The sequence below is a fragment of the Microtus pennsylvanicus genome, chromosome 2 (genome assembly GCF_037038515.1).
Source record: "Microtus pennsylvanicus isolate mMicPen1 chromosome 2, mMicPen1.hap1, whole genome shotgun sequence".
Lineage (NCBI taxonomy): Eukaryota > Metazoa > Chordata > Mammalia > Rodentia > Cricetidae > Microtus > Microtus pennsylvanicus.
The window spans coordinates 28,705,504-28,729,862 of record NC_134580.1 but is presented as its reverse complement, the minus strand read 5'-3'; the positions used below and the strand labels follow the sequence as shown (position 1 = coordinate 28,729,862).

General features: G+C 47.7%; 1 protein-coding gene across 1 annotated transcript in view; it reads left to right on the top strand.

Annotated features, from left to right (window-relative positions):
* The window catches only part of Fam186a (family with sequence similarity 186 member A), a 47,373-nt gene extending 23,327 nt beyond the window's left edge, over positions 1-24,046 (top strand). Inside the window, exons 4-7 of the mRNA XM_075962424.1 lie at positions 9,469-17,857; positions 21,149-21,341; positions 22,443-22,595; positions 23,867-24,046. Coding sequence (XP_075818539.1) covers positions 9,469-17,857; positions 21,149-21,341; positions 22,443-22,595; positions 23,867-24,046 — 8,915 coding nt within the window. The remainder of the gene's footprint in view (positions 1-9,468; positions 17,858-21,148; positions 21,342-22,442; positions 22,596-23,866) is intronic.
* The last annotated feature ends 313 nt before the right edge of the window (positions 24,047-24,359 follow it).

Genomic DNA, 24,359 nt, shown 5'->3' with positions numbered 1-24,359 from the left:
AGAGGGCATGGGATGTCATGGAACTGGAGTTAGAGATGGTTGTGGGCTGCAATGTGAGAGCTGGGAATTGAACTGGATCCTTTGGGAGACCAAACAGCCAGTGAGTGCACTTATCACTGAGTCATCTCTCCAGCCCCCTCACATTAAAAATTATACTTATTTTTCATGGGGCCCATGTATGGAGGTCAGAGAGTAAGTTGAGGGGATCAGCTCTCTCCTTCCACGGTGTGAATCCCCGGATTATACTCCTTTCTCAGGCTTAGTAGCAAGTGCCTTCACTTGCTGAGCCATCTCGTCTACCCCCACCCCACATCTCCCTGCCATTTTAAAATCATTCACTTCACTTCAAACCTATTCAGGCCTTTGAATCTAAGGTATGCCATTTACAGCAGAATACTTTTTTTTTCTTTTAAACAGATCTAAAAGTCTCTGATTTGTTGTTGTTTGCTTGTTTGTTTTTCGAGACAGGGTTTCTCTGTGTAGCTTTGGAGCCCGTCCTGGAACTCACTCTGTAGATCAGGCTGGCCTTGAACTCACAGAGATCTGCCTGTCTCTGCCTCCCAAGTGCTGGGATTAAAGGCAGGTACATCCACTGACAGGCAGTTTCTGAATTTTTGAGGTTTCTTTGTGCGTGAGTGTGTGTGTGTGTAGAGTGTCTGTGTACTTTTATTATTGCTGCTGTTTGTTTTTTCAATGTAGGAGCTAAGTATGTAGAGCAAGCTAGTTTTAAACTTGTAATCCTCCTTCTTCAACTTCTTGAGTGCTGAAATTACAGGAGTGGGTCAGCATACTTTTGGGAGGGGGGTTTGAGACAGGGTTTTCCTGTGTAGCCCTGGCTGTCCTGGAATTCACTCTGTAGACCAGGCTGGCCTCAAACTCACAGAGATCTGCTTACCTCTGCTTCCTGAATGCTGGGATTAAAGGCCTGTGCCACTACTGCCTGGCTCCTTCCTTTATTCTTGAGACAATTTCTTACATAATCTAGGCTGGCCTCAGATTTCCTTAGTTGTTGAGGATGACCTTAAATTCCTTATCCTCCTGCCTCTATCTCCCAAGGGCTGCGACTTTAGGCAAGTGTCACGCACAGTGCTCCGAGCTTTGTATTTTAAATAACCACAATGTGGATTTAGAGTAGTACTGAATTCAATGCCAGCAAAATACAGGATATTACCAGGAATGGGGCCACACACGTGTGATCTCAGCACGTGGACGTTTGGAGGCTTGGGTGTGTTTACACAGAAAAGCACTTTCTGTGATATCATTGGCTTGTGCAGCACATATTTGGAATCTCAACAGTACAGCTTCCCTGAAAGATGAAGCTTTGTCTAGTGACGTCTGTTTGTGAGTATGTGAGTGTAGTGCCCATGGAGCCTAGAGGCAACAGATCCTGGAGTTATATAGGTGGCTGGGAGCTGCCTGATGTGGACAATGGGAACCAAATTCAGGCTCTGTGAAAACTGATCTTTTAAGCTGCTGATCTCTCTCTCTCCAGCTCCCAAAGATACAGGTTTTGTGGGTTGGTTGGTTGTTAATTTTTTTGAGACAAGGTCTAAATAGCTCTGGCTGTCTTGGAGCTTGATATGTAGACCAGGATGGCCTTAAATTTGCAGAGATTCCCCTGCCTCTGTCTCCTGAGTGCTGGGATAAAAGGCATGTGCCACCATATCTGGCCTAACAATACAGTTTTATAATTATTTCTTTATCTTGCTGGCTATTAGATATTTGTGGGACCCAAACTCACGCAGGAAAATTCAAATATCAATATCAAATATCAATATCTAAATATCTAATATCAAAATCTAAATATCAAGAGGCTTCTGGGAATACAGTTGAGTCACATGGGCAAAGTCTTACTGCCCTTTACTCTTTAAATGTATTTACTTATTTTTATGTGCACGGGTGTTGCCTGCAATAGATATATATTTGTGCACTGTGTGCATGCAGTGCCTGTGGAAGCCAGAAGAGGGCACCAGATCCCCTGGAACTGGAGTTTATAGACAGTTAAAAGCTGTCGTGCAGGCTCAGGGAATCAAATTCTGGATCCTCTGGAAGATCAGCCAGTGCTCTTAACCACTGGGCCATCTCTACAGCCCACCCCACTCCTGCTTGTCCTGGAACTGACTCTGTAGACCAGGCTGGCCTCAGATTCCTAGATCCACTGCCTCTGCCCTCCCAGGAGCTGGGATTAAAGGAATACACCTCTACATGCAACCCCCGGCTCGTTAGCATGTACCTTTACTTTTTGTTTTGTTTGGGGTTTTTTGTGTTTTTGTTTTTGTTTGTTTGTTTGTTTAGGATAGGGTTTCTCTGTGTAGCTTTGGAGTCTGTTCTGGAACTCACTCTGTAGACCAGGCTGGCCTCGAACTCACAGAGATCCGCCTGCTTCTTCCTTCTGAGTGCTGGGATTAAAGATGTGCACCACCACTGCCCGGCATTACCTTTACTTTTAAATGGACTTTATTTTTTTAGAGCAGTTTTAGGTTTTAAGGGGGGAAAAACAACAGAGTTCTGTACACTTCTCCATAGTTCCCCTTACATCAAAGGGCAGGCAGATGGTTCCGTGGTTGATCTTACATCAGTGGACGCGCAGATGGTTCCGTGGTTTATCTTACATCAGTGAACACACAGATGGTTCTGTGGTTTATCTTACATCAGTGGACACGCAGATGATTCCGTGGTTTATCTTACATCAGTGGACACGCAGATGATTCCGTGGTTTATCTTACATCAGTGAACACACAGATGGTTCCGTGGTTGATCTTACATCAGTGGACACACAGATGATTCCGTGGTTGATCTTACATCAGTGGACACGCAGATGATTCCGTGGTTGATCTTACATCAGTGGACACGCAGATGATTCCGTGGTTTATCTTACATCAGTGGGAAGGCAAATGGTTTGGTTCTGTGGTTGAACTTACATCAGTGGACACGCAGTTGGTTCCGTGGTTGATCTTACATCAGTGGATATGCAGATGGTTCCGTGGTTGATCTTACATCAGTGAACACACAGATGGTTCTGTGGTTTATCTTACATCAGTGGACACGCAGATGATTCCGTGGTTTATCTTACATCAGTGGACACGCAGATGATTCCGTGGTTGATCTTACATCAGTGGACATGCAGATGATTCCGTGGTTGATCTTACATCAGTGGACACGCAGATGATTCCGTGGTTGATCTTACATCAGTGGACACGCAGATGATTCCGTGGTTTATCTTACATCAGTGGACACACAGATGATTCCGTGGTTTATCTTACATCAGTGGACACGCAGATGATTCCGTGGTTGATCTTACATCAGTGGACACGCAGATGATTCCGTGGTTTATCTTACATCAGTGGACACGCAGATGATTCCGTGGTTTATCTTACATCAGTGGGAAGGCAAATGGTTTGGTTCTGTGGTTGAACTTACATCAGTGGACACGCAGTTGGTTCCGTGGTTGATCTTACATCAGTGGATATGCAGATGGTTCCGTGGTTTATCTTACATCAGTGGACACACAGATGGTTCCGTGGTTTATCTTACATTAGTGGACATGCAGATGGTTCCGTGGTTGATCTTACATCAGTGGACACACAGATGGTTCTGTGGTTGATCTTACATCAGTGGACATGCAGATGGTTCCGTGGTTGATCTTACATCAATGGACACACAGGTGGTTCCGTGGTTTATCTTACATCAGTGGACACACAGGTGGTTCCGTGGTTTATCTTACATCAGTGGACACACAGGTGGTTCCGTGGTTTATCTTACATCAGTGGACACACAGGTGGTTCCGTGGTTTATCTTACATCAGTGGACACACAGATGGTTCTGTGGTTTATCTTACATCAGTGGACATGCAGATGGTTCCGTGGTTGATCTTACATCAGTGGACACACAGGTGGTTCCGTGGTTTATCTTACATCAGTGGACACACAGGTGGTTCCTTGGTTTATCTTACATCAGTGGACATACAGATGGTTCCATGGTTGCTCTTATATCAGTGGGCATGCAGATGGTTCCGTGGCTTATCTTACATCAGTGGGGGAAGGCAGATGGTTCAATGGTTGATCTTACAGATAGTTCTGTGGTTGACAGCACTGCCTGATCTTCAGAGGACCCAGTTCAATTCCCAGCATCCACATGATCACAACTGTGTATAACTCCAGTTCCAGAGAATCTGATCCCCTTTTCTGTTCTCCGTGGGCTCACATACATGTATTCATACATGCATGTGTGTGTGTGTGCGCGCACACACACACACACACAAACACACACACATGATAATTTGTACTGACTAGTTTTATGTCAGCTCAACACAAGCTAGAGTCATCTGAGAGGAGGGAAGGAGCCTCAGTTGAGAAAATGCCTTCATGAGGTCCAGGCATAAGACCAGGCAGAGCTTTGTCAGCTTGAGGCCAGCCTGGTTTACAGAGTAAGTTCCAAGACAGTCAAGACTACATAGAAAGGGTGTTTTAAACACACACACACACACACACACACACACACACAAGATCCAGATGTAAAGACATATTGTCTTAATTGGTAATTGATGGGGGAGGGCTCAGGCCATGTGGGTGGGGTCATCCCTAGACTGACAGTTCTGGGTTCTTTAAGAAAGCAAGCTGAGCAAACCATGAGGAGCAAGCCAGTAAGCAGCTCCCCTCCATGGTCTCTGCATCAGCTCCTGCCTCCAGGTTCCTGCCCTGTGTGAGTTCCTGTCCTGACTTCCTCCAATGATGGACTATGATCTGGAAGTGTAAGCAGAATAGACCCTTTCCTCTCCAGCTAGATTTTGGTCATGGTGCTCCATCACAGCAATAGAAGCCCTAACTATGACACCCTTTGATTATATCTCTCACATTAGGATGTGCCCTAGTTATATTTAAGAAGCCAAAGTTGAAGCTAGGTGTGGTTGCTCACACTTGTAATTCAGTATTTGAGAGGTAAAGTCAAGAGGATCCAGAGGCAGCCTTGACTACACAGCAAGTTCAACCTCATCTCAAAGAACCAAAAAGAGAAAGGAAAGGAGAAAGAAGCCAACATTGGCACATTATTGTTAGCTAAATTGCTTAATATATTCAGACCTCCTGGTCCTCACCTACCTACTGTCCCTTCTTGTTTTGGATATAGCACCGCATTACCTTCAGGTGTCATATCTGCTTAGCTCCCTCTTTGCTGCCAGAGTTTCTCAGACTTTTCCTTGTGTTCAACACAAGGAATCTTGAGAAACAATCAGGTAACATTACAAGATGCCACTCAGTGAGTTTGCCCTGAGATGGCTGGGTTGGGATAAAGAGCACACAGTGAAGCTCCATTTCATTCAGTCAAAAGAGTACTTGCCACACAAGCATGAGATCCTGAGTGTGGGTCCCCAACAACCACATACAAACTTAGAGTGCAGCCAAGGCCATCTGTAGTCCTGGACTGTAGAGCTGGTGGGTCCTTGGACCGTGCTGGCCAGACAGGGCCACTGATTTTAATGACCTTTGAATTCAGGAGAGACTCTGTTTCAAAAACTAAAGTACAGCTGGGCATGGTGGTGTAGTGATGAGGTGAGCAGTCCTGCTTTTCGTCCCACCTGGATCCCGCATGGCTAGCTTTACACCCGAAATAATAACACACAAATTGTATTCATTTAAACACTGCCTGGCCCATTAGCTCTAGCCTCTTACTGGCTAACTTTCACATCTTGATTAACCCATTTTTATTAATGTGTGTAACACCATGAGGTGGTGGCTTATCAGGAAGATTCTAACCTATGTCAATCTGGGGCCAGAGCTTCATGGTGACTGCCTGACTCTGCTTTCTTCCTCCCAGCATTCTGATTGGTCTTCTCCACCCATCTAAATTCTGCCCTATCAAAAGGCCAAGGCAATTTCTTTATTAATCAATAAAACAACAGACAGAAGACCCTCCTACATCATTTTCCGTTTTTCTGTTTAAACAAAAAAGAAAGGCTTTAACTTTAACATAGCAAAATTACATAAAACAAAACAGTTATCAAGCAAGAATTACAGTTACAATATTTATATCTATTTTATCTCTTATCATAACAAAGGAAAACTATAACTATCTATTTATTCTTCAACTCCATCAAAGACTCCAGAAGGATATAATATTACCTAAGTAAACAAGAAGTAAGCAACTTTAAAACTCTAGAAATGACAGAGACATCTCACTGTCTGGACAGTCACCAAAGTTCTTTTGTACTGTTGGGGCATCCATCTTTGGCCTACAGGCCCATAGTATCCAGCAGACATTTCCATGAAGCAGGAAAATTCAAAGACAGTTCAGTCACTTTTTTCTGTGTCCTGCAGAATGTCTCACAGACTCTTTCATGAATCAGGAACCCCGAAAGACCATCTCACCATTAGGCAAGTTCAGCAGTCCTCTTTCTGCGGGTTCTTTGTGTCCAGTTTATGCATCAGTCCAGGCAAGAGCAGTTTCTTTCCCAAATGGCTATTCAACTCCATAAGGAGCCTCTTCGATGCCCATCTCCTCTTGAAGTAGATTGGTGCTGCCAGGAGCAGACATGTCTTGTTGTCTTGAAAAGCCCTAAGTTATTAAAACATTTAAAATGCCATATTCTGTAGTCTTTGAAAGATATGAAGAATGCCTACCTAACTGAAATATATCTCTATATATCTAGAAAATCCAACTAACATTACTACAAGCTTGATTATTGATGATTATCCATATTCCAAATATAGGAAACAACCTATATTTCCTAATTATACATTACATTTTTAAATGAACTACACAATCACAATACCTCAATCAAGAGCAGAAACACATATACATATAACAAAATTGACCGTAACTTTATACTAATAAAGCAAAATTTATACCAATGTAAATTATATCTATATCATATCCCCCTTTAAATGTAAAAGAACATTTATAAACAATATCTGGGAATATGGTCGTAGTTATTTCTCTCCAAACTTCTTCCTGCTGTATAGGGGCGCTGTTAAGCAGGTCTTTTATGGTGTATCCTGTGTGAAGTAATTTTTTGAGGATGTTCACAGCAACCTTTCGAGAGGGTGTGGTCTATCATGCCATATTGGGATAGAAGCAATCCACAGGGTCTCATCCTCTGTGAAAACAAAAGAAGAACTTTCCCAAAGCATCATAACCTTAGATCCAAATTTTGAAGTCAAGGTATTTTCAAAATATCCTGGATTAGTTCAGCAGCATTTATAAACAAATATCTTTTAGCAGCTGTTGCTCCTTCCTCAGCATTCAAACAATTCAAAGAGAGCATAATAGCATACAGTATCAAGATTTTCTGTGTATTTTCCATCTTTGTGCAGCTTTATTTTAACCTCTATTTCATTTATTTTTACTTTTTGAGACAGGTTCTTTGTATATCTTTGTCTTAGAATAACTGTAGATCATGCTGTCCTTGAACTCACAGAGGTCTGTCTGCCTCTGCCTCCTCAGTGCTGAGATTAAAGGTGTATGCTACCATACCTTGAACTCACAGAGATCTGTCTGTCTCTGCCTCCCAGGCATTGGGATTAAAGGCATGTGCTACCACACCTTGAAGTCACAGAGGTCAATCTACTTCTGATCCTTGAAGTCACAGAGGTCAATCTACCTCTACCTCCCAAGTGTTGGAATTAAAGTTGTGTACCACCACATCCAACTACTCTCTTTTTTCTTTTTTAAGAACTTTAACCTTTTTCTTTTCTCTCCCAAGCCAGCATATATTTTTAACACACAGTAAAACATTTGGAGATTTTTTTTAATCTCTCTTTTTCTGACTACATGAGTCTTTAAGGAGAGGATGAAAGCCGTGGCTTTGACGACTGGATCCAGCCCATTCCTTAGCTTTCCAGCCTCATGGCAGAGATACCGGCTGTAGCCATTTTTATTGCCACAACTCTATGGTGTTTCAAGGTCCCTGCCAGCAAGTAAGCTGCAGCAACAGACCACACTCAGTTGGACTGCCTGCCTGAAAGAGTCAGAGTTTGCCCTGGTAGGATGGCCCAGAAAGCCAGCATTTTAAAATGGTGCAGCTTTTCTCCTGCTATGACTGAAAACCAAAAAGCATGTGTTCAGCTTTTCATCAACACTATGTAAGTGTTTCGTGGCAGGACCTCTTGGTTTTGCAGCTAAAACTGAGTCAGGAAGCCTCTCTTAGATGAGAGCACTTGCTTGCCTCTAGCAAGCACAGCAGACCCGAGAAATTGCTGCTACCAAGAAAACATGCTTTACTACTCTATTCTTCCCCAAGCTTTCTCAGGCTTTCTGTGGATTCAGTTATCCACATCTGGGTGCCATTTGTAGTGATAAGGCTTTTATATATATATTAAAAATGCTGCAAGATCCCCGGCAGCAGTAGGCAGCAGAAATGCTGTAGGTCCCAAATGGTGGTAGCAGGCCATGTGGCAGTAGACAGTGGACCCTGGGAGCACCCAGTCCCAGGCAGAGATGGCTGCCAGTCCCGGAGCAGTGGCTGGTTCCAGGCAGGGAGACACATGGTGGGCGGGCAAGAGACAGAGACATGGGTAGACACAACATGCAGAGTGAGGTTGAATATTTATTCAGGAGGTTATGGAGGAGGAAGGGTGAAGGGGGGACAGAGAGATAGAGAGAGAGGGAGAAAGAGACAGAGAAGGGGGAAGCAGAGAAGTGGGGAGAGAGGCAGAAGCGAAGCTACCTCTCTGAGAGGAAGATGAAAAAGAGAGCAAGCTCAGGCCGGAAGCTGAAGATCAGCCTGCCTCAGGGGATGGGGGAGGGAGTGGGTGTGGCTTGTCTCTTAAAGAGACAGCAAACCATAACAGAGGCAACTGCCTCACTCTGCTTTCTTCCTCCCAGCATTCTGTTCAGTCTTCACCTATCTAAATTCTGCCCTATCTAAAGGCCAAGGCAGTTTCTTTATTAACCAATGAAACAACAGATAGATAGAAGACCCTCCTACATCATGGTGGCACACAAGGGCATTGGTGGCGCATGCCTTGAATCCAGCACTCTGGAGTTAGAAGCAGGCAGATCTCTGTGAGTTTAAGGCCAGCTAGGTCTACATTCCTAGTTTTAGACCATTCAGGAGACTTTTTTTTTTAAAGTTATTACTCCTGTTTTCTTTTGGGGGAAGCAATCTTTGGAGGGAAGTCTATATATGCAGCCTATAGGCAAGGCCAGTGCAGTTGCTGCCCTTGTAGGGTGGAGCATCTACTTGCTGCCCTTGTAGGGTGGAGCCTCTACACACACACACACACACACACACACTACTCTTGTAGGGTGGAGCATCTACATGTTACTTACACTCTTGTGCACTGGAGGCTTGTCTCTCTCCCTCAAGTATCATTACTATCTGGCTATCTCACCTTTGGCTAGTGACTATAAAATCGAACACATTAAGCCTTTCTGATGAGTGTTTGTCCTGTCTGTACTCAGGAGCTGAGGTTAAGCACCTTAGGCACAACAGAAAAGAAGAAATGATGCTGCATTGTTTTGTTTCTCTCCCAGTGACTCGCGGCACTCTCTGGAAAGCTTGGAAGGAACGCGTTGTAAAGCGACCAGCCACGGCCCATGCTTTAAGAATAAATCAGATAATCTGTGACCAATTTGCATTAAACACTAAAGTTTCAGAAATTCAAGACATGTTACAGGAACTCATCAGCACAGGTATGTTCAGCAAACTGGAAAACAATGCCATCAAATACATCTCAACAACAGTGCTGAATCTCTCCAAAGCCTTGAGTATAGTCAACGAGGAGCTGAAGCTCTTAAGATCCCAAATTACCAACCTGGTTGGGAATGAAGAAGGGGGAGAAGAGAAAGAGGAAAAAGAAAAAGAAATCCCACCGAAGGCCTTCCAAAAGCTCTGTGAAGAAAATGAAATGCTTTATCAGAGACTTAAAGAGAGTGAGGAAAAGAGAGAGCAACTTACTCGAATCAAAAATTTTCTAGGACGTCAACTATTGTTCCCATCTGCATCCCTGGGAACGTTATTTGCGAAAGGCAAAGATATGGATCCAGAGGAGATTGACATTCTTTTAAACAAAAAGCTTGAAAATATTATAGATGAGTCCCAGAAGAAAGGGGTCGGAGTCCCCCCAATAAAGTGGGACTCGACTATGGCATACGTAGCCCAAGGCGAAGCGGCTCCAGCTGAAAGTCAGGTTGATTACACCCAGAGAAAGCCGTACCTCCCAGTCCCACAGTCAGTCGAGTCCTTGGCTGGAAATCTAGAGGAGGAAAGGGTACTCTTGGATATTGAGACTAGTGAATTTGATCTACAAGCACTGGACATGACGCAAAAAGACGAGAAATTTTTTTTAGAAGGCAAACTGAAGGGCCAAGGAGTCCAGAGTGGAACAGGTAGCATGTGGGATCTGCTCAAGAAGGTCAGATCACAATACACAGTTGGAAAAAGCCCAGTGCCATCAGAGGATAAAATAGAACCCACTGTTAGGCCAAAGGAAAAAGAAGCCAAGACGGAAGAAGAACTGCCCAAGATAATCCAGCCGGAACCCCCCGAGCTGCACAAACCAGAAACCAAAGGGAAAAAGCCTGTGCCAGGGAAGACTGAAGACATGCCGAGCTCCACAAAAGTACGTGGTAAATTACAGCCCAGGACCCCTAAACAAATGACAAAAAGCCTCGAAGGCTGGAGTAATCTAGAACCATTTCAAAGAGCCATATTGGCTTTCCTAAGAGAGAAAATGAACAATGTAGGAAAGGCTTTTGATCCAAAGAGTATACAGGAAGAGGAGGACGCGTTAGGAAGAGCAGAAGTTGAAAAATTAAACACCATAAAGTTAAAAATGGAGGAATACATCCAAAAAGTGACTGAAACTGTGACCAAAACCTTGAGGACATACAAAGATGCAAAAAAGAAACGATTTAGAGAGATAGTCCTCAAACAAAAGTTAGAACTCACGCTCCCTAAGCATACAGCCATGAGTTCCAAGGCTGAAATCAGAAACGTTCTCTTAAGTGAGATGACAGACCCCGTGATTAGAAAACTCGTTCAAACACTCTTGGATGAGCTAGAGGGAGAATGGGAGGGCACAACAGCGGGCAGAAGGATGGAGGAAAGGCAAGAGCAACAAAAGCAGGAAGAGGAGGCCTGGAAAGAAGAGCAAAGACTTCAAAGGGAGAGCGAGCAAAAGCAGAGAGGAAGGGAGAGAGCAGAGCAGCTGGAGGAGTGGAGACAAACAACAGAAGGGTCAGAGGCGAGCCAGGCTCAGGAGACCGACAAGGAGAAGCCGAAGGCCGTGAGAGATGCAGAAGACAGCCAGCAGCCGAAAGGGAGCAAGTGGAAACAGCTAGCAAAGACTGAATCCCGGGCTAAAGAGTTGTCAAAGATGTTCACCCAGAGTGCAATGGTGCTGACACCCAGGTGGATGAAAATCCTGAAACCCCTGATGAGTCAAGTGCAGTTATTCCAAGCGGATCCTGACGAGGTGGAGCACCCCGCAGAGAAGCAGCCCTCCTCTTCCAGGGCCCTCCTTGACTTTGCACGGCCCCTCCCAAGGCCTATCCCTGAGTTGGCCCAGATAGCTTCGGTTTCAATGCCACAGGCCCCGAGTGGTCCTCCTAGTCATGAACGCATGGAAAAAGCACAGAGCGCTTCTCCCACAGCAGGACAGGAACAAGAAGTAGGGTCTCAGCTGACAGTTCCTGGCATCCTGGAGCAGACATCCACTCCAGAACAAATGCAAATCCCCCAAACAACTGCTGAACAAGTACAGATATCTGGGGTCACGGTTACCCAAAGAACAGTTCTACCCCTCCAGCAGATCCAAGCAAAAGACATTACCCTCCCCTCTCCGGAGGTCCTGGATCAGGGGATCACTCTCACTCCTGATCAAGCCCAGGCCCTGGGCATCACTCTTACCCCTGAGCAAGCCAAGGCCCAGAGGATTCACTTGACCCCTCAACAGGCCCAGACCTTAGGGATCACCCTCACTCCTGAGCAGACCAAGGCCCAGAAGATCAGCCTGACCCCTCAACAGGCCCAGACCCTAGGGATCACCCTCACCCCTTGGCAGGCCCAGGGCCTGGGGCTCACTCTCACTCCTGAGCAGACAAAGGCACAGAGGGTCAGTCTGACCCCTCAACAGGCCCAGGTCCTGGGGGTTTCTCTCACCCCCCAGCAGGTCCAAGCACAAAGGATTAATCTCACCCCTGAACAGGCCCAGGCCCTGGGGCTAGCCCTCACCCCACAGCTGACCCAAGCACAGGGACACCTTTTAGTCTCTCAGCTGGCGCAAGCACAACAGATCACCATCACCCCAGAGGAGGCCCAAGCCATGGGGATTGCTCTCACCCCTCAGCAGGTCAAGGTCCAGGGAATCAGTCTGACCCCTCAGCAAGGCCTGGCTCTAGGGATGACTCTCACTCTTGAGCAGGCCCAAACACAGGGAATTATTTTAACCCCTGAGCAGGCCCAGGCCCTGGGGCTAACTCTCACCCCTGAGCAGGTTAAGACTCAAAGGGTCAGTTTGACCACTGAGCAGGCCCAGGCTCTGGGGATAACTCTCACCCCTGAGCAGGCCCAGGCTCTGGGAATTACTCCCACTCCCAAACAAGGCCCACCAGAGGAGATAAGCCTCAGTCCAGAGGATGCCCAGGCTCTGGGGCTCACACTTACCCCTCAGCAGGCCCAGATAAACAAGATCTGTCTTACCCCTCAGCAGGCCCAAGCTCTGGGCATCACTCTTACACCTGAGCAAGCTAACACATTGACGATCAGTCTGACACCTAACCAGGCCCAGGCTCTAGGGATTGCTCTCACTGTTGAGCAGGCCAGGGCCCAGAGGATCAGTCTGACCCCTCAGCAGGCCCAGGCCCTAGGAATCACTCTCTCCCCTGAGCAGGCCCAGGCCCTGGGGATAGCTGAAGCCTTGGGAGATACTTTTAAGGAGCAAAGGGTCAGCCTGACCCCTGAGCAGGCCCAGGCTCTGAGAATTACTCCCACTCCCAAACAAGGCCCACCACAGGAGATAAGCCTCAGTCCAGAGGATGCCCAGGCTCTGGGGCTCACACTTACCCCTCAGCAGGCCCAGATAAACAAGATCTGTCTTACCCCTCAGCAGGCCCAAGCTCTGGGCATCACTCTTACACCTGAGCAAGCTAACACATTGACGATCAATCTGACACCTAACCAGGCCCAGGCTCTAGGGATTGCTCTCACTGTTGAGCAGGCCAGGGCCCAGAGGATCAGTCTAACTCCTGAGCAGGCCCAGGCCCTAGGAATCACTCTCTCCCCTGAGCAGGCCCAGGCCCTGGGGATAGCTGAAGCCTTGGGAGACACTTTTAAGGAGCAAAGGGTCAGCCTGACCCCTGAGCAGGCCCAGGCTCTGAGAATTACTCCCATTCCCAAAAAAGGCCCACCACAGGAGATAAGCCTCAGTCCAGAGGATGCCCAGGCTCTGGGGCTCACACTTACCCCTCAGCAGGCCCAGATAAACAAGATCTGTCTTACCCCTCAGCAGGCCCGAGCTCTGGGCATCACTCTTACACCTGAGCAAGCTAACACATTGACGATCAGTCTGACACCTAACCAGGCCCAGGCTCTAGGGATTGCTCTCACTGTTGAGCAGGCCAGGGCCCAGAGGATCATTCTAACTCCTGAGCAGGCCCAGGCCCTAGGAATCACTCTCTCCCCTGAGCAGGCCCAGGCCCTGGGGATAGCTGAAGCTTTGGGAGACACTTTTAAGGAGCAAAGGGTCAGCCTGACCCCTGAGCAGGCCCAGGCTCTGAGAATTACTCCCATTCCCAAAAAAGGCCCACCACAGGAGATAAGCCTCAGTCCAGAGGATGCCCAGGCTCTGGGGCTCACACTTACCCCTCAGCAGGCCCAGATAAACAAGATCTGTCTTACCGCTCAGCAGGTCCAAGCTCTGGGCATCACTCTTACACCTGAGCAAGCTAACACATTGACGATCAGTCTGACACCTAACCAGGCCCAGGCTCTAGGGATTGCTCTCACTGTTGAGCAGGCCAGGGCCCAGAGGATCATTCTAACTCCTGAGCAGGCCCAGGCCCTAGGAATCACTCTCTCCCCTGAGCAGGCCCAGGCCCTGGGGATAGCTGAAGCCTTGGGAGATACTTTTAAGGAGCAAAGGGTCAGCCTGACCCCTGAGCAGGCCCAGGCTCTGAGAATTACTCCCACTCCCAAAAAAGGCCCACCACAGGAGATAAGCCTCAGTCCAGAGGATGCCCAGGCTCTGGGGCTCACACTTACCCCTCAGCAGGCCCAGATAAACAAGATCTGTCTTACCCCTCAGCAGGCCCGAGCTCTGGGCATCACTCTTACACCTGAGCAAGCTAACACATTGACGATCAGTCTGACACCTAACCAGGCCCAGGCTCTAGGGATTGCTCTCACTGTTGAGCAGGCCAGGGCCCAGAGGATCATTCTAACTCCTGAGCAGGCCCAGGCCCTAGGAATCACTCTCTCCCCTGAGCAGGCCCAGGCCCTGGGGATAGCTGAAGCTTTGGGAGACACTTTTAAGGAGCAAAGGGTCAGCCTGACCCCTGAGCAGGCCCAGGCTCTGAGAATTACTCCCATTCCCAAAAAAGGCCCACCACAGGAGATAAGCCTCAGTCCTGAGGATGTCCAGTTCCTGGGGCTCACACTTACCCCTCAGCAGGCCCAGATAAACAAGATCTGTCTTACCCCTCAGCAGGCCCAAGCTCTGGGCATCACTCTTACACCTGAGCAAGCTAACACATTGACGATCAGTCTGACACCTAACCAGGCCCAGGCTCTAGGGATTGCTCTCACTGTTGAGCAGGCCAGGGCCCAGAGGATCAGTCTAACTCCTGAGCAGGCCCAGGCCCTAGGAATCACTCTCTCCCCTGAGCAGGCCCAGGCCCTGGGGATAGCTGAAGCCTTGGGAGATACTTTTAAGGAGCAAAGGGTCAGCCTGACCCCTGAGCAGGCCCAGGCTCTGGGAATTACTCCCACTCCCAAAAAAGGCCCACCACAGGAGATAAGCCTCAGTCCAGAGGATGCCCAGGCTCTGGGGCTCACACTTACCCCTCAGCAGGCCCAGATAAACAAGATCTGTCTTACCCCTCAGCAGGTCCAAGCTCTGGGCATCACTCTTACACCTGAGCAAGCTAACACATTGACGATCAGTCTGACACCTAACCAGGCCCAGGCTCTAGGGATTGCTCTCACTGTTGAGCAGGCCAGGGCCCAGAGGATCATTCTAACTCCTGAGCAGGCCCAGGCCCTAGGAATCACTCTCTCCCCTGAGCAGGCCCAGGCCCTGGGGATAGCTGAAGCTTTGGGAGACACTTTTAAGGAGCAAAGGGTCAGCCTGACCCCTGAGCAGGCCCAGGCTCTGAGAATTACTCCCATTCCCAAAAAAGGCCCACCACAGGAGATAAGCCTCAGTCCAGAGGATGCCCAGGCTCTGGGGCTCACACTTACCCCTCAGCAGGCCCAGATAAACAAGATCTGTCTTACCCCTCAGCAGGCCCAAGCTCTGGGCATCACTCTTACACCTGAGCAAGCCAACACATTGACGATCAGTCTGACCCCTCAGCAGGTCCAGGCCTTGGGGATTAGTCTCACTGTTGAGCAGGCCAGGGCCCAGAGGATCAGTCTAACTCTTGAGCAGGCCCAGGCCCTAGGAATCACTCTCTCCCCTGAGCAGGCCCAGTCTCTGAGGATTGCTCCTATCCTCCAACAGGCTGAAGCCTTGGTAGTTACTCTTACCCCTGAGCAGGTCCGGACCCTGGAGATTTTTCCCACCCCTGAGCAGACTCACACCTTGGGGATCTCTCTCAGTCCACAGCAGGCCCGGGAGCTGGGAATCACTCTAACCCGTAGGCAAGCCAAGGTACAGAAGATATGTCTGACCCCTGAGCAGGTCCAGGCCCTGGGAATCACTTTCACCCCTGAGCAGGCCAGAGAACGGAGAAGCAGTATCACCCCTGAGCAGGCCCGGGCCCTGGGGCTCACTCTTTCCCCTGTGCAGGCCAGGGCCCAGAGAATCAGTCTGACCCCTGAGCAGGCTGAAGCCCTGGGGATCACTCTTTCTCCTGAGCAGGCTGAAGCCCTGGGCATCAGTTTCACTTCTTCAAGGTTACAGAAACGGGGCACTCTTCCTCCAAAGAAATTCCGGGGTTTAGATGCTCCGTTAACCCCTAAACAGGCAGCAACATTGAGGGGCCGTCCTACTACAGAGCAGATTCAACCCCTAAAAATTCCTATTATCCCGGAGTCTATCCAGAGACCAAAACCAGCTGTGGCTTCTAAACAGACCCAGACAGTTGGAATCCCACTAGACACTCAATGGTCCCAGCAATTTGGAGTTCCACTTCCACAGAGGCGGGGCAAGGCATTGGGAATCACCCTTATACCAGGGCAACCCCAAGCATTTGAGCAAGTACAGGCGTTGCAACCTCCCCGTACACCCTGGCAGTCCCCGTGGCTGGGCCAACTTGGTCCAGGAGAGACACAAACACTAATGTTCACCATCACGCTTGACAGAGCCCAGGATTTGGGTGTCATTTTTACGCAGGAGCAAACTCAGGCAGCGGCTGTCACCCTTACCTCTGAGCAGGTGGCAGCATTAGAAGATGCGCTCACTGAAGAACTGGCCTGGAAATGGGGGGGGTTCATCATGCCAGAAAAGGCTCAAGGGGCAGCAAATATGACTCCTGCGCAATTACAAGCACCAGGAATCGCTGGGTATCAGCCAGCATTTCGTATTCCTCTTACCTCAGAAAAGCCTGCTACATTGGTTCCTTCTCCTAACAGACTACTTCAACAATTGCAGGATTTTTCTCTATCTATTCCATTGCAGAAATTAAGGCAAACCCCACTTCCTCCTAGGACAGGCCTAGGACTGAACATTCTTCCTGATTCTGAGATGCTTGAAGAACCACACATCTCTCCTACCTACAGACAGATTCTAACAGACAGAGGGCAAGTCACCCCCACACAGCTCCTAACACCAGAAGTCCCTCCTACCCGAAGGCAGCTCCCCAAACCTGAGACTCTTTCCGCTCCAGAGCTGCCCTTTGTTCCTTGGCATTTCTTCAAAACTGGAGACACTCAGCCACCTCTAATACCAGAAATCCCCTTCCCCTCCAGAAGGTTGACACCACCTCCCACAGCTGGAGTCCTCCCCACCTCTGGAGAGTTTCCTGGAGGCTCTGCTGTCTACAAGGACCCCCTACTATCCAGATTCTCCCCCTACCAGCCTCCAGCCATCGGCGAACAAATTCCCTACATGCAAGGACAGCGAATGATCGCTGCTGAGCTCTCAATCCCTGGAGTGCCTCAGAGAATTTCTCCCTCTTCAGTCCCTCAGAAATGGTCAGGAGCTGTTACCCCTCCAAAACCTTTCCCTACAGAGAACATCCGAATAGCAAAGGTTCCTGGCACTTCGGAAGAAACTGGGGTACTCCAAGATTCTTTCGACATGAAACCACTTGGAATGTTCCAGCCTTATGTCACCGGTTCTGGGATACCAGGATCGAAGCTCCCGCACGTTGGTCTAGAGAAGCCTACTGTGTCACCAACATCTCTCAGCACTCAACTCTCCCAAACATCACAGGCCTTACCTTCTGCAAGGGGCCAGAGACCACGGCTCCCCGCTATAGACAAGCCCTGGATACTAACCCCAGCTTCTGACACCAGGAAAGCCAAGACCATGGGGTTCCCTCTCCCTGCCCAGCTCCCTGAAGACAAATACTTCGTTGATGTGGAGGCTCAAAGGAAGAACCTGGTTATATTAAATGAGGCTGCACAAACTTCTGGATTCCCTCCCCAGTACCACACAATTGCCAGGAATCTCATAATAGAACTGCTTCATATGAATACAGTTAGGCTGGGGTATCTGTGCCGCAAGTATGTTGCCTATAGGCTGATCCAGCTGGCCAGGTAGGTACAATTAGTATACATAACCATTTTTTCTGGTATAATCCTGATGTTGAGCAATTTTCTTCACTGCCTAGAATTTTCATGTTTGTCATGCCATGTGTTCTTTTTTTTTTTTTCAAGACAGGGTTTCTCTGTAGCTTTGGAGCCTATCCTGGAACTAGCTCTTGTAGACCAGGCTGGCCTCAAACTCACAGAGATCCACCTGTCTTTGCCTCCAAGTGCTGGAATTAAAGGCACATGCCACCACTGCCCAGCTTCTAGTTTTTTGTTTTTATTTTACATGTATGAGCATTTTGTTTGCAGCATGCATAGGCCTGTGCTCAAAGAGGATGTTGGATCTCCTGAAGACAGAGTTATAGTCGGTTGTGAGCTATGATGTGTGCTAGGGACCAAACTCGGGTCCTCTGGAAGAGCAGCAACTGCTCTTAACCACTGAGCCCTCCCTCTAGGCCCATATCATATGCTGTGATCATTAAGGGTCTTCAGGATGGAGGTTTAAGACAATAAAAGGAAGTCAGCAGTGGTGGTACATCCTTGCAATTTCACTGCTTGGGAGCTGGAGGCAGGAGGAGTAGCATTCAGGGCTTAGAGGGTGTGTGTGTGTGTGTGTGTGTGTATTGCACGGGAAGCTAGACGAGACTGGAGGATTCCAGATGTTGTTCTCTGTCCCCCTACACCTGTTCTGCATCTCTCCTGGAACCTTCCCATGAGGCTGGCCAGGACAACCTGTTTCCCTGCCAATACTCCACCAATACGACGGGGTTACAGGCATGTGCAGCAGCCTGATCTACCTATTTATTCTGCTTTGGTTTTGAGATAAGGCTCCCCCTGAAGCCCACACTGACCTGAAATTCACTGTGTAGCCCGGATGAGTAGCAGTACAGCCATGGGCCATCAGACGTGGCTCTGCATCACATCTGAAGTGGGAAATTAACACCTTGTGTTACCATAGCAACTTTATTGTTGGTTCCGTTTTTTTTTTTTAAATATCAAAAAAGGCCGGGTATGGTAGTCTACACCTGCAGTTACTGTAAAGATTTTGGGTCCGAGGGACCTTGGCAGCGGGTGAGAGCCAGATGCCCTCACTCGCCAGAAGGCAAAGCTGAAGTGAAGAGTTTTATTGAGATAAAGGGGATGGGGAGGGAAGAGAGAAAGAGAAAGAGAGACAGAGACTTAGAGAAGGAGAACCTGGTCTACATAGTGAGTTCCAGGCAAGCCAGGAGAACTTGTCTCACAACCAAACAAAAGTCTTCCTCAGTTTGTTCTCCTTGCATGTTTGGCTCACACTTCTCTACTATGAGATCTGGGTCTCTTTTTTTTCCTTCCTAGTTACTTGGTCACCACTTGTAGAATAATACATCTTTCCTCCCCCCTGAGGGAATTTAAATTTAACTATAAATTCTTTGAGGGTTTTTTTTTTGTTTGTTTTTGTTGAGCCAGCGTCTCCCATAGTCCAGAACGACATATACTCACTTGTAGTCTATGCTGGCCTCAAATTCATGACAGTCCTCCTACCTTGGTGTCCTGAGTGCTGGATAACAGCTACCATGCCCAGCTAGCCCTCTCACCTCCCAATATTTAAAAAATACTTTTAGTAGTTTCTATAATCAATACCAGAGAGATAAACCCTCAAATATTTAATGTTACCCTGGTCTGAACAGAAAAAAATTAAACCTAACATTTCTAGACTAATGCCACCCAGGTTTTAAAATTGTTTCTGTTTGGTTTTGTTTTGTTAAGACGACAGGGAAGGGACCCAGAGTTTTGGAAACACTAAGTTAGTGTTGTCTGCCATTGCTCTAACAACCCAGTTCTTCTTTTCCTTCAACTTTTATTTTATTCTGTGAGTATGGATGCTTTGCTTACATTTATGTCCTTGTCCCATGTGCATACCTGAGCCATCTCTGCAGCCCCAAAGACTGTCTAATCTTTAAACATTCAGTTTTTGTGTCTTGCATATGAATTGGTTAGTACCCCCAGAACTGTTTAAAAACAGTGATGATCGTGGTCTAAGGCATAGCTCTGTGGTAGAACACGTGTGCAGCATGTGTGCATGTGTTCGTGTGTGCAACATGTGCGCAGCAGGTGTGCAACATGTGTGCAGCAGGTGTGCAACATGTGTGCAGCAGGTGTGCAACATGTGTGCAGCATGTGTGCATGTGTGCTGCATGTGTGCAACATGTGTGCAGCAGGTGTGCATGTGAGCAGCATTGTGCATATGTGCAGCATGTGTGCAGCAGGTGTGCATATGTGCAGCATGTGTAAAGCATGTGTGCACTGTGCAGCATGTGTGCATATGTGCAGCATGTATGAAGCATGTGTGCACGTGTGCAACATGTGTGCAGCATGTGTGCAGCATGTGTGCAGCATGTGTGCAGCATGTGTTCATGTGTGCAGCATGTGTGCATATGTGTGCATGTGTGCAGCATGCGTGCAGGGGTGCAGCATGTGTGCAACATGTGTGCAGCATGTGTTCATGTGTGTAGCATGTGTGCATACGTGCAGCATGTGTGCATATGTGTGCATGTGTGCAGCATGTGTGAAGCAGGTGTGCATGTGTGCAGCATGTGTGCAGCAGGCATGCGGCAGGTTGCAGCAGGTTGCAGCAGGCATGCATGTGTGCAGCAGGTGTGCAGCAGGTGTGCAGCAGGTGTGCAGCAGGCGTGCATGTGTGCAGCAGGTTGCAGCAGGTGTGCATGTGTGCAGCAGGTGTGCAGCAGGCGTGCAGGTGTGCAGCAGGTTGCAGCAGGTTGCAGCAGGTTGCAGCAGGCATGCACGTGTGCAGCAGGTGTGCAGCAGGTGTGCATGTGTGCAGCAGGCATGCGGCAGGCTGCAGCAGGTTGCAGCAGGCATGCATGTGTGCAGCAGGTGCGCAGCAGGTTGCAGCAGGTGTGCATGTGTGCAGCATGTACGCAGCATGTGTGAAGTGCTGGGTTCCACCCCTACCGAGCACTACAGAATTTGTTTGTTTGTTTGTTTTCCAGACAGGTTTTCTCTGCATAGCCCTGGTTGTCCTGGAGCTTACTCCACGCAGCAGGCTGGCCTTGAACTCATAGAGGTCCGCCTGCCTCTGCCTCTGGAGCACCCGGATTAAAGGCGTGCACCACCACCAACCACTCAGAAATGTATTCCTATATAGGAATTAGATAAAGGCCTCGTTTAACAAGTCTCCCACCTGCTCTCATACCTCTTAGGAACTCAAAATGAGATAGGAATGGAACGCAACAGAAGTCAGGTTTGCTCTGGTAGCTTTGGGAACTATATGGATCTAATTCTTGATTTTTTTTCAAGAAACAACATAACCAAACGATTAAAAGCCATCCAAAATACTGGGAAAGGGTATGAGGCTCAGAACCTATACATCATGCTGGACAGAATTGATCAATACCAGAAGAGGGTGATGCGGTTCTGGACAGACAAGCAGAAGGAACTAGAACAGAGGCGGAGCCAGTGCCTGTGGTCCATGATGCAGGTATTCAGCCAGGTAACTTTACCTTCTGTTGCTCCTTTCCAGTGCGAGACGAAGAAGTAAGGGTTGTTTTAGTTTTTTTGAGACACGATCGCTCTCCTGTGCAACTATGGCTGCCTTGGAACCCACTATGTAGATCAGGCTGGCCTCGAACTCATAGAGATCCACCTGCCTCTGCCCCCGAGTGCTGGGATTACAGATGTGTGCCACAACTGCCTGACTCATTAACATTATTAATAGAGGTCAGCCTGGGCTACATAATGAGTTCCAGGTTATCCAAGGTTTCATAGTAATACCTTGTCTCAAAAAAAAAAAAGACAAAATAATTGATTAATTGCGAGCTTTACTCACTTGCTTCTTTGCGTAGGACAGACTTCTGATCATTGCTGGAGTAAAGTAAGATATTTTGAATTTTCCATAACAATTATATTTTAAATATTATAGCTCTGTTAAACAAACAGCAAAAACACCTCTAATTTTGGTTGGGTAAATATGGTCTTTGTAGGTGGAGTAAGGAAGGTGGGGTGTCAGTAGCAACAGCGACCTGACAGGACATTTCAGGGGAGGGGCAGGCTCTGAAGCAGCGATTCTCAGCCTGTGGGTGAGACCCCTCTAACTGAATGCTACATGGGTCACCTTAGACTATCGGCAAATACAGATATGTTCATTATGATTCACAACAGTAGCAAAATTAGAGTTATGAAATAGAAACGAAAATAATTTTATGGTTGGGGTTCCCACAACATGAGAAGCTGTACGAAAGGCTGAGAACCTCTAGGCTAGAGTCAGGTGGTGACTGTGGGTGTCAAGGCCTAAGGAAGGAAACGGTAAAGGGAGAGGGCTCTCTCTGGTCAGGGTACGGAAGCAGACAGACAGCAAGTGCAAGCAAGGCCAGGCTGGGCTACATATATAGAGTTTCAGACCATGGTCTCAGCTCCCCGGTCCTCCAAAGGGAATCATGGCTGTGGACGCGTAGGTCTGCTGCTCGGCTGCTGTCTGAATTGAAAGCCAAACTTCCTAACATCTCTGGCTTTCCCTTCCCCCAGAGGCTGAGACCTGAGAAATGCGCTTTTGTTTCTGTATCTATTGACTTGTTCTTGTTGATTTTGCTTCTAGATCGAAAAGGTGTTTAAACTAAATCTTAGCCAGCCTGTGCCCTTGGTCTCTGGCTTTAAGCAGATACCCGATTTTACCAAAACTCAACGTCCAGTCTTGGAGTTATTCACTGAAGACAACAAAAAGCCCGACATTTTCAAGACCTTTGGGTATGTAGTATTAAACTTTCATGGCATGGTATGTAATATTAAACTTTCGGTGATAAGTGGTACACAATGTCTAATTTTTTTTTTTCGAGACAGGGTTTCTCCATAGCTTTTGGTTCTTGTCATGGAACTAGCTCTTGTAGACCAGGCTAATTTTTTTTTTAATTAAAACTATTTTAGTTCTACCCAAGAGCTCTCCTTTCCCACACTTAGGATGTGGTGCAAGAGCGTGAATGTACTTATTTCCTTAGTGGATTCAGCAAGGTGTATTGCTTCGTCTGTTTTGAGAAGAAACATGGTTTCATTTGTGTAGCCCCGGCTGACCTGGAATGCCTCTGCCTTGTGAGTGCTGGAATAAAACTATATGCCATCATGCCTGCTTTAGCAGGGTTGATTTACATATATTTCTACTTAAATATTTGGCATTTAATTTTGAGTTCTTTTTTTTAAAAAATAAGCAAGATGGCTTAGGCGATTTGGGTGCTCACTGGTCACACCTTTGGGTCTAAACTCTAGGACCCACACAGTGGAAGGAGACAACCAAAGCCACAGAGTTGTCCTCTGGCCACCTCTCCCTCCCTATGCCCCTCTTTCTCTTATTACAATAAAGGGTTTTTTGTTTTGTTTTGTTTTGAAGGCTGCTAGGCCAGAGGATGGCTTAGCCTTAGGTGTATGCCACAGGTGTCCTCTGACCTCCACAGGTGTCCTCTGACCTCCACAGGTGTCCTCTGACCTCCACAGGTGTCCTCTGACCTCCACAGGTGTCCTCTGACCTCCATGTGCGTGCCACGGCTCACATGTTCCCACACACATACAAAATAAATAACATGTAAAAATATGTTTGAAAAGCTGATTTCTCCTAAGGAACAAATTATTTAAAGAATATCTAATAAGCTTTCAAGCAATGACGCGTTTCTTTGTCCTTCCTTTCCTTCCTTCCTTCCTTCCTTCCTTCCTTCCTTCCTTCCTTCCTTCCTTCCTTCCTTTTCTCTTTGTATCTCTCAGTCCGCCTCCTCTGTCTCTTCCCTAAGAAGGCAAAAGCTTTGGAAGGAAAAGCATACTTGGTCTGTGTACTTCAGGAGGCTAAGAAGGAAGCTTGAAACAGATGACTAGGTCATAGTGGTGCTTTTCCCTTGTCTCTGGTGGTACAACTGAGGCTCCCTGGGGCGTGGGAGGGCAGTTCATGGGCAGGGAAGAGAAAACGCGAGTTTCAACTGGCAGTGGCGATCAGAGGAGCTTCATCCCTTACCTCATGTGCTCTGCCTCTCTAGACAGCAGACTCAGGTGGAGTCCATCTGGAATGCTGACCTGTCCACTTCAAGCTACCCAATAATGGAGAAGACATCTTTGAATACGCTCTGGACACAGCTGGGAGGGTACCCGGATATTCCCCGGCTGCTGCAGTTAGATATTCAATGGACCTTCAGAAAAGCTCTTGCTTCCCTTCAGTCACAGTGAGTAAAGGTTTGGCTCCTCTGCTGTCTTTCTAACTTGACATTATCTGTAGCACCAAGGAATACCAAAGTAAGTATTTGGTGAAAGCTTAGTTTAGACTCACAAAATACTCCAACTGAATTCACCGTTGGTCAGTGTTTCTCTACAGACCTAAGAAGTAAGCATTTAATCTCAATCCAACAGTTACACTGGAAGCATAGCAAGGCTGGGAAGGAGTTCAGCTTAGAATTCCGTCCTGAGATTTGTCGCTGCTGGCACCAGGCAAAGCATGGTGGGGATGCATTTTCCACACCATGATTCAATAACATGACCGTGA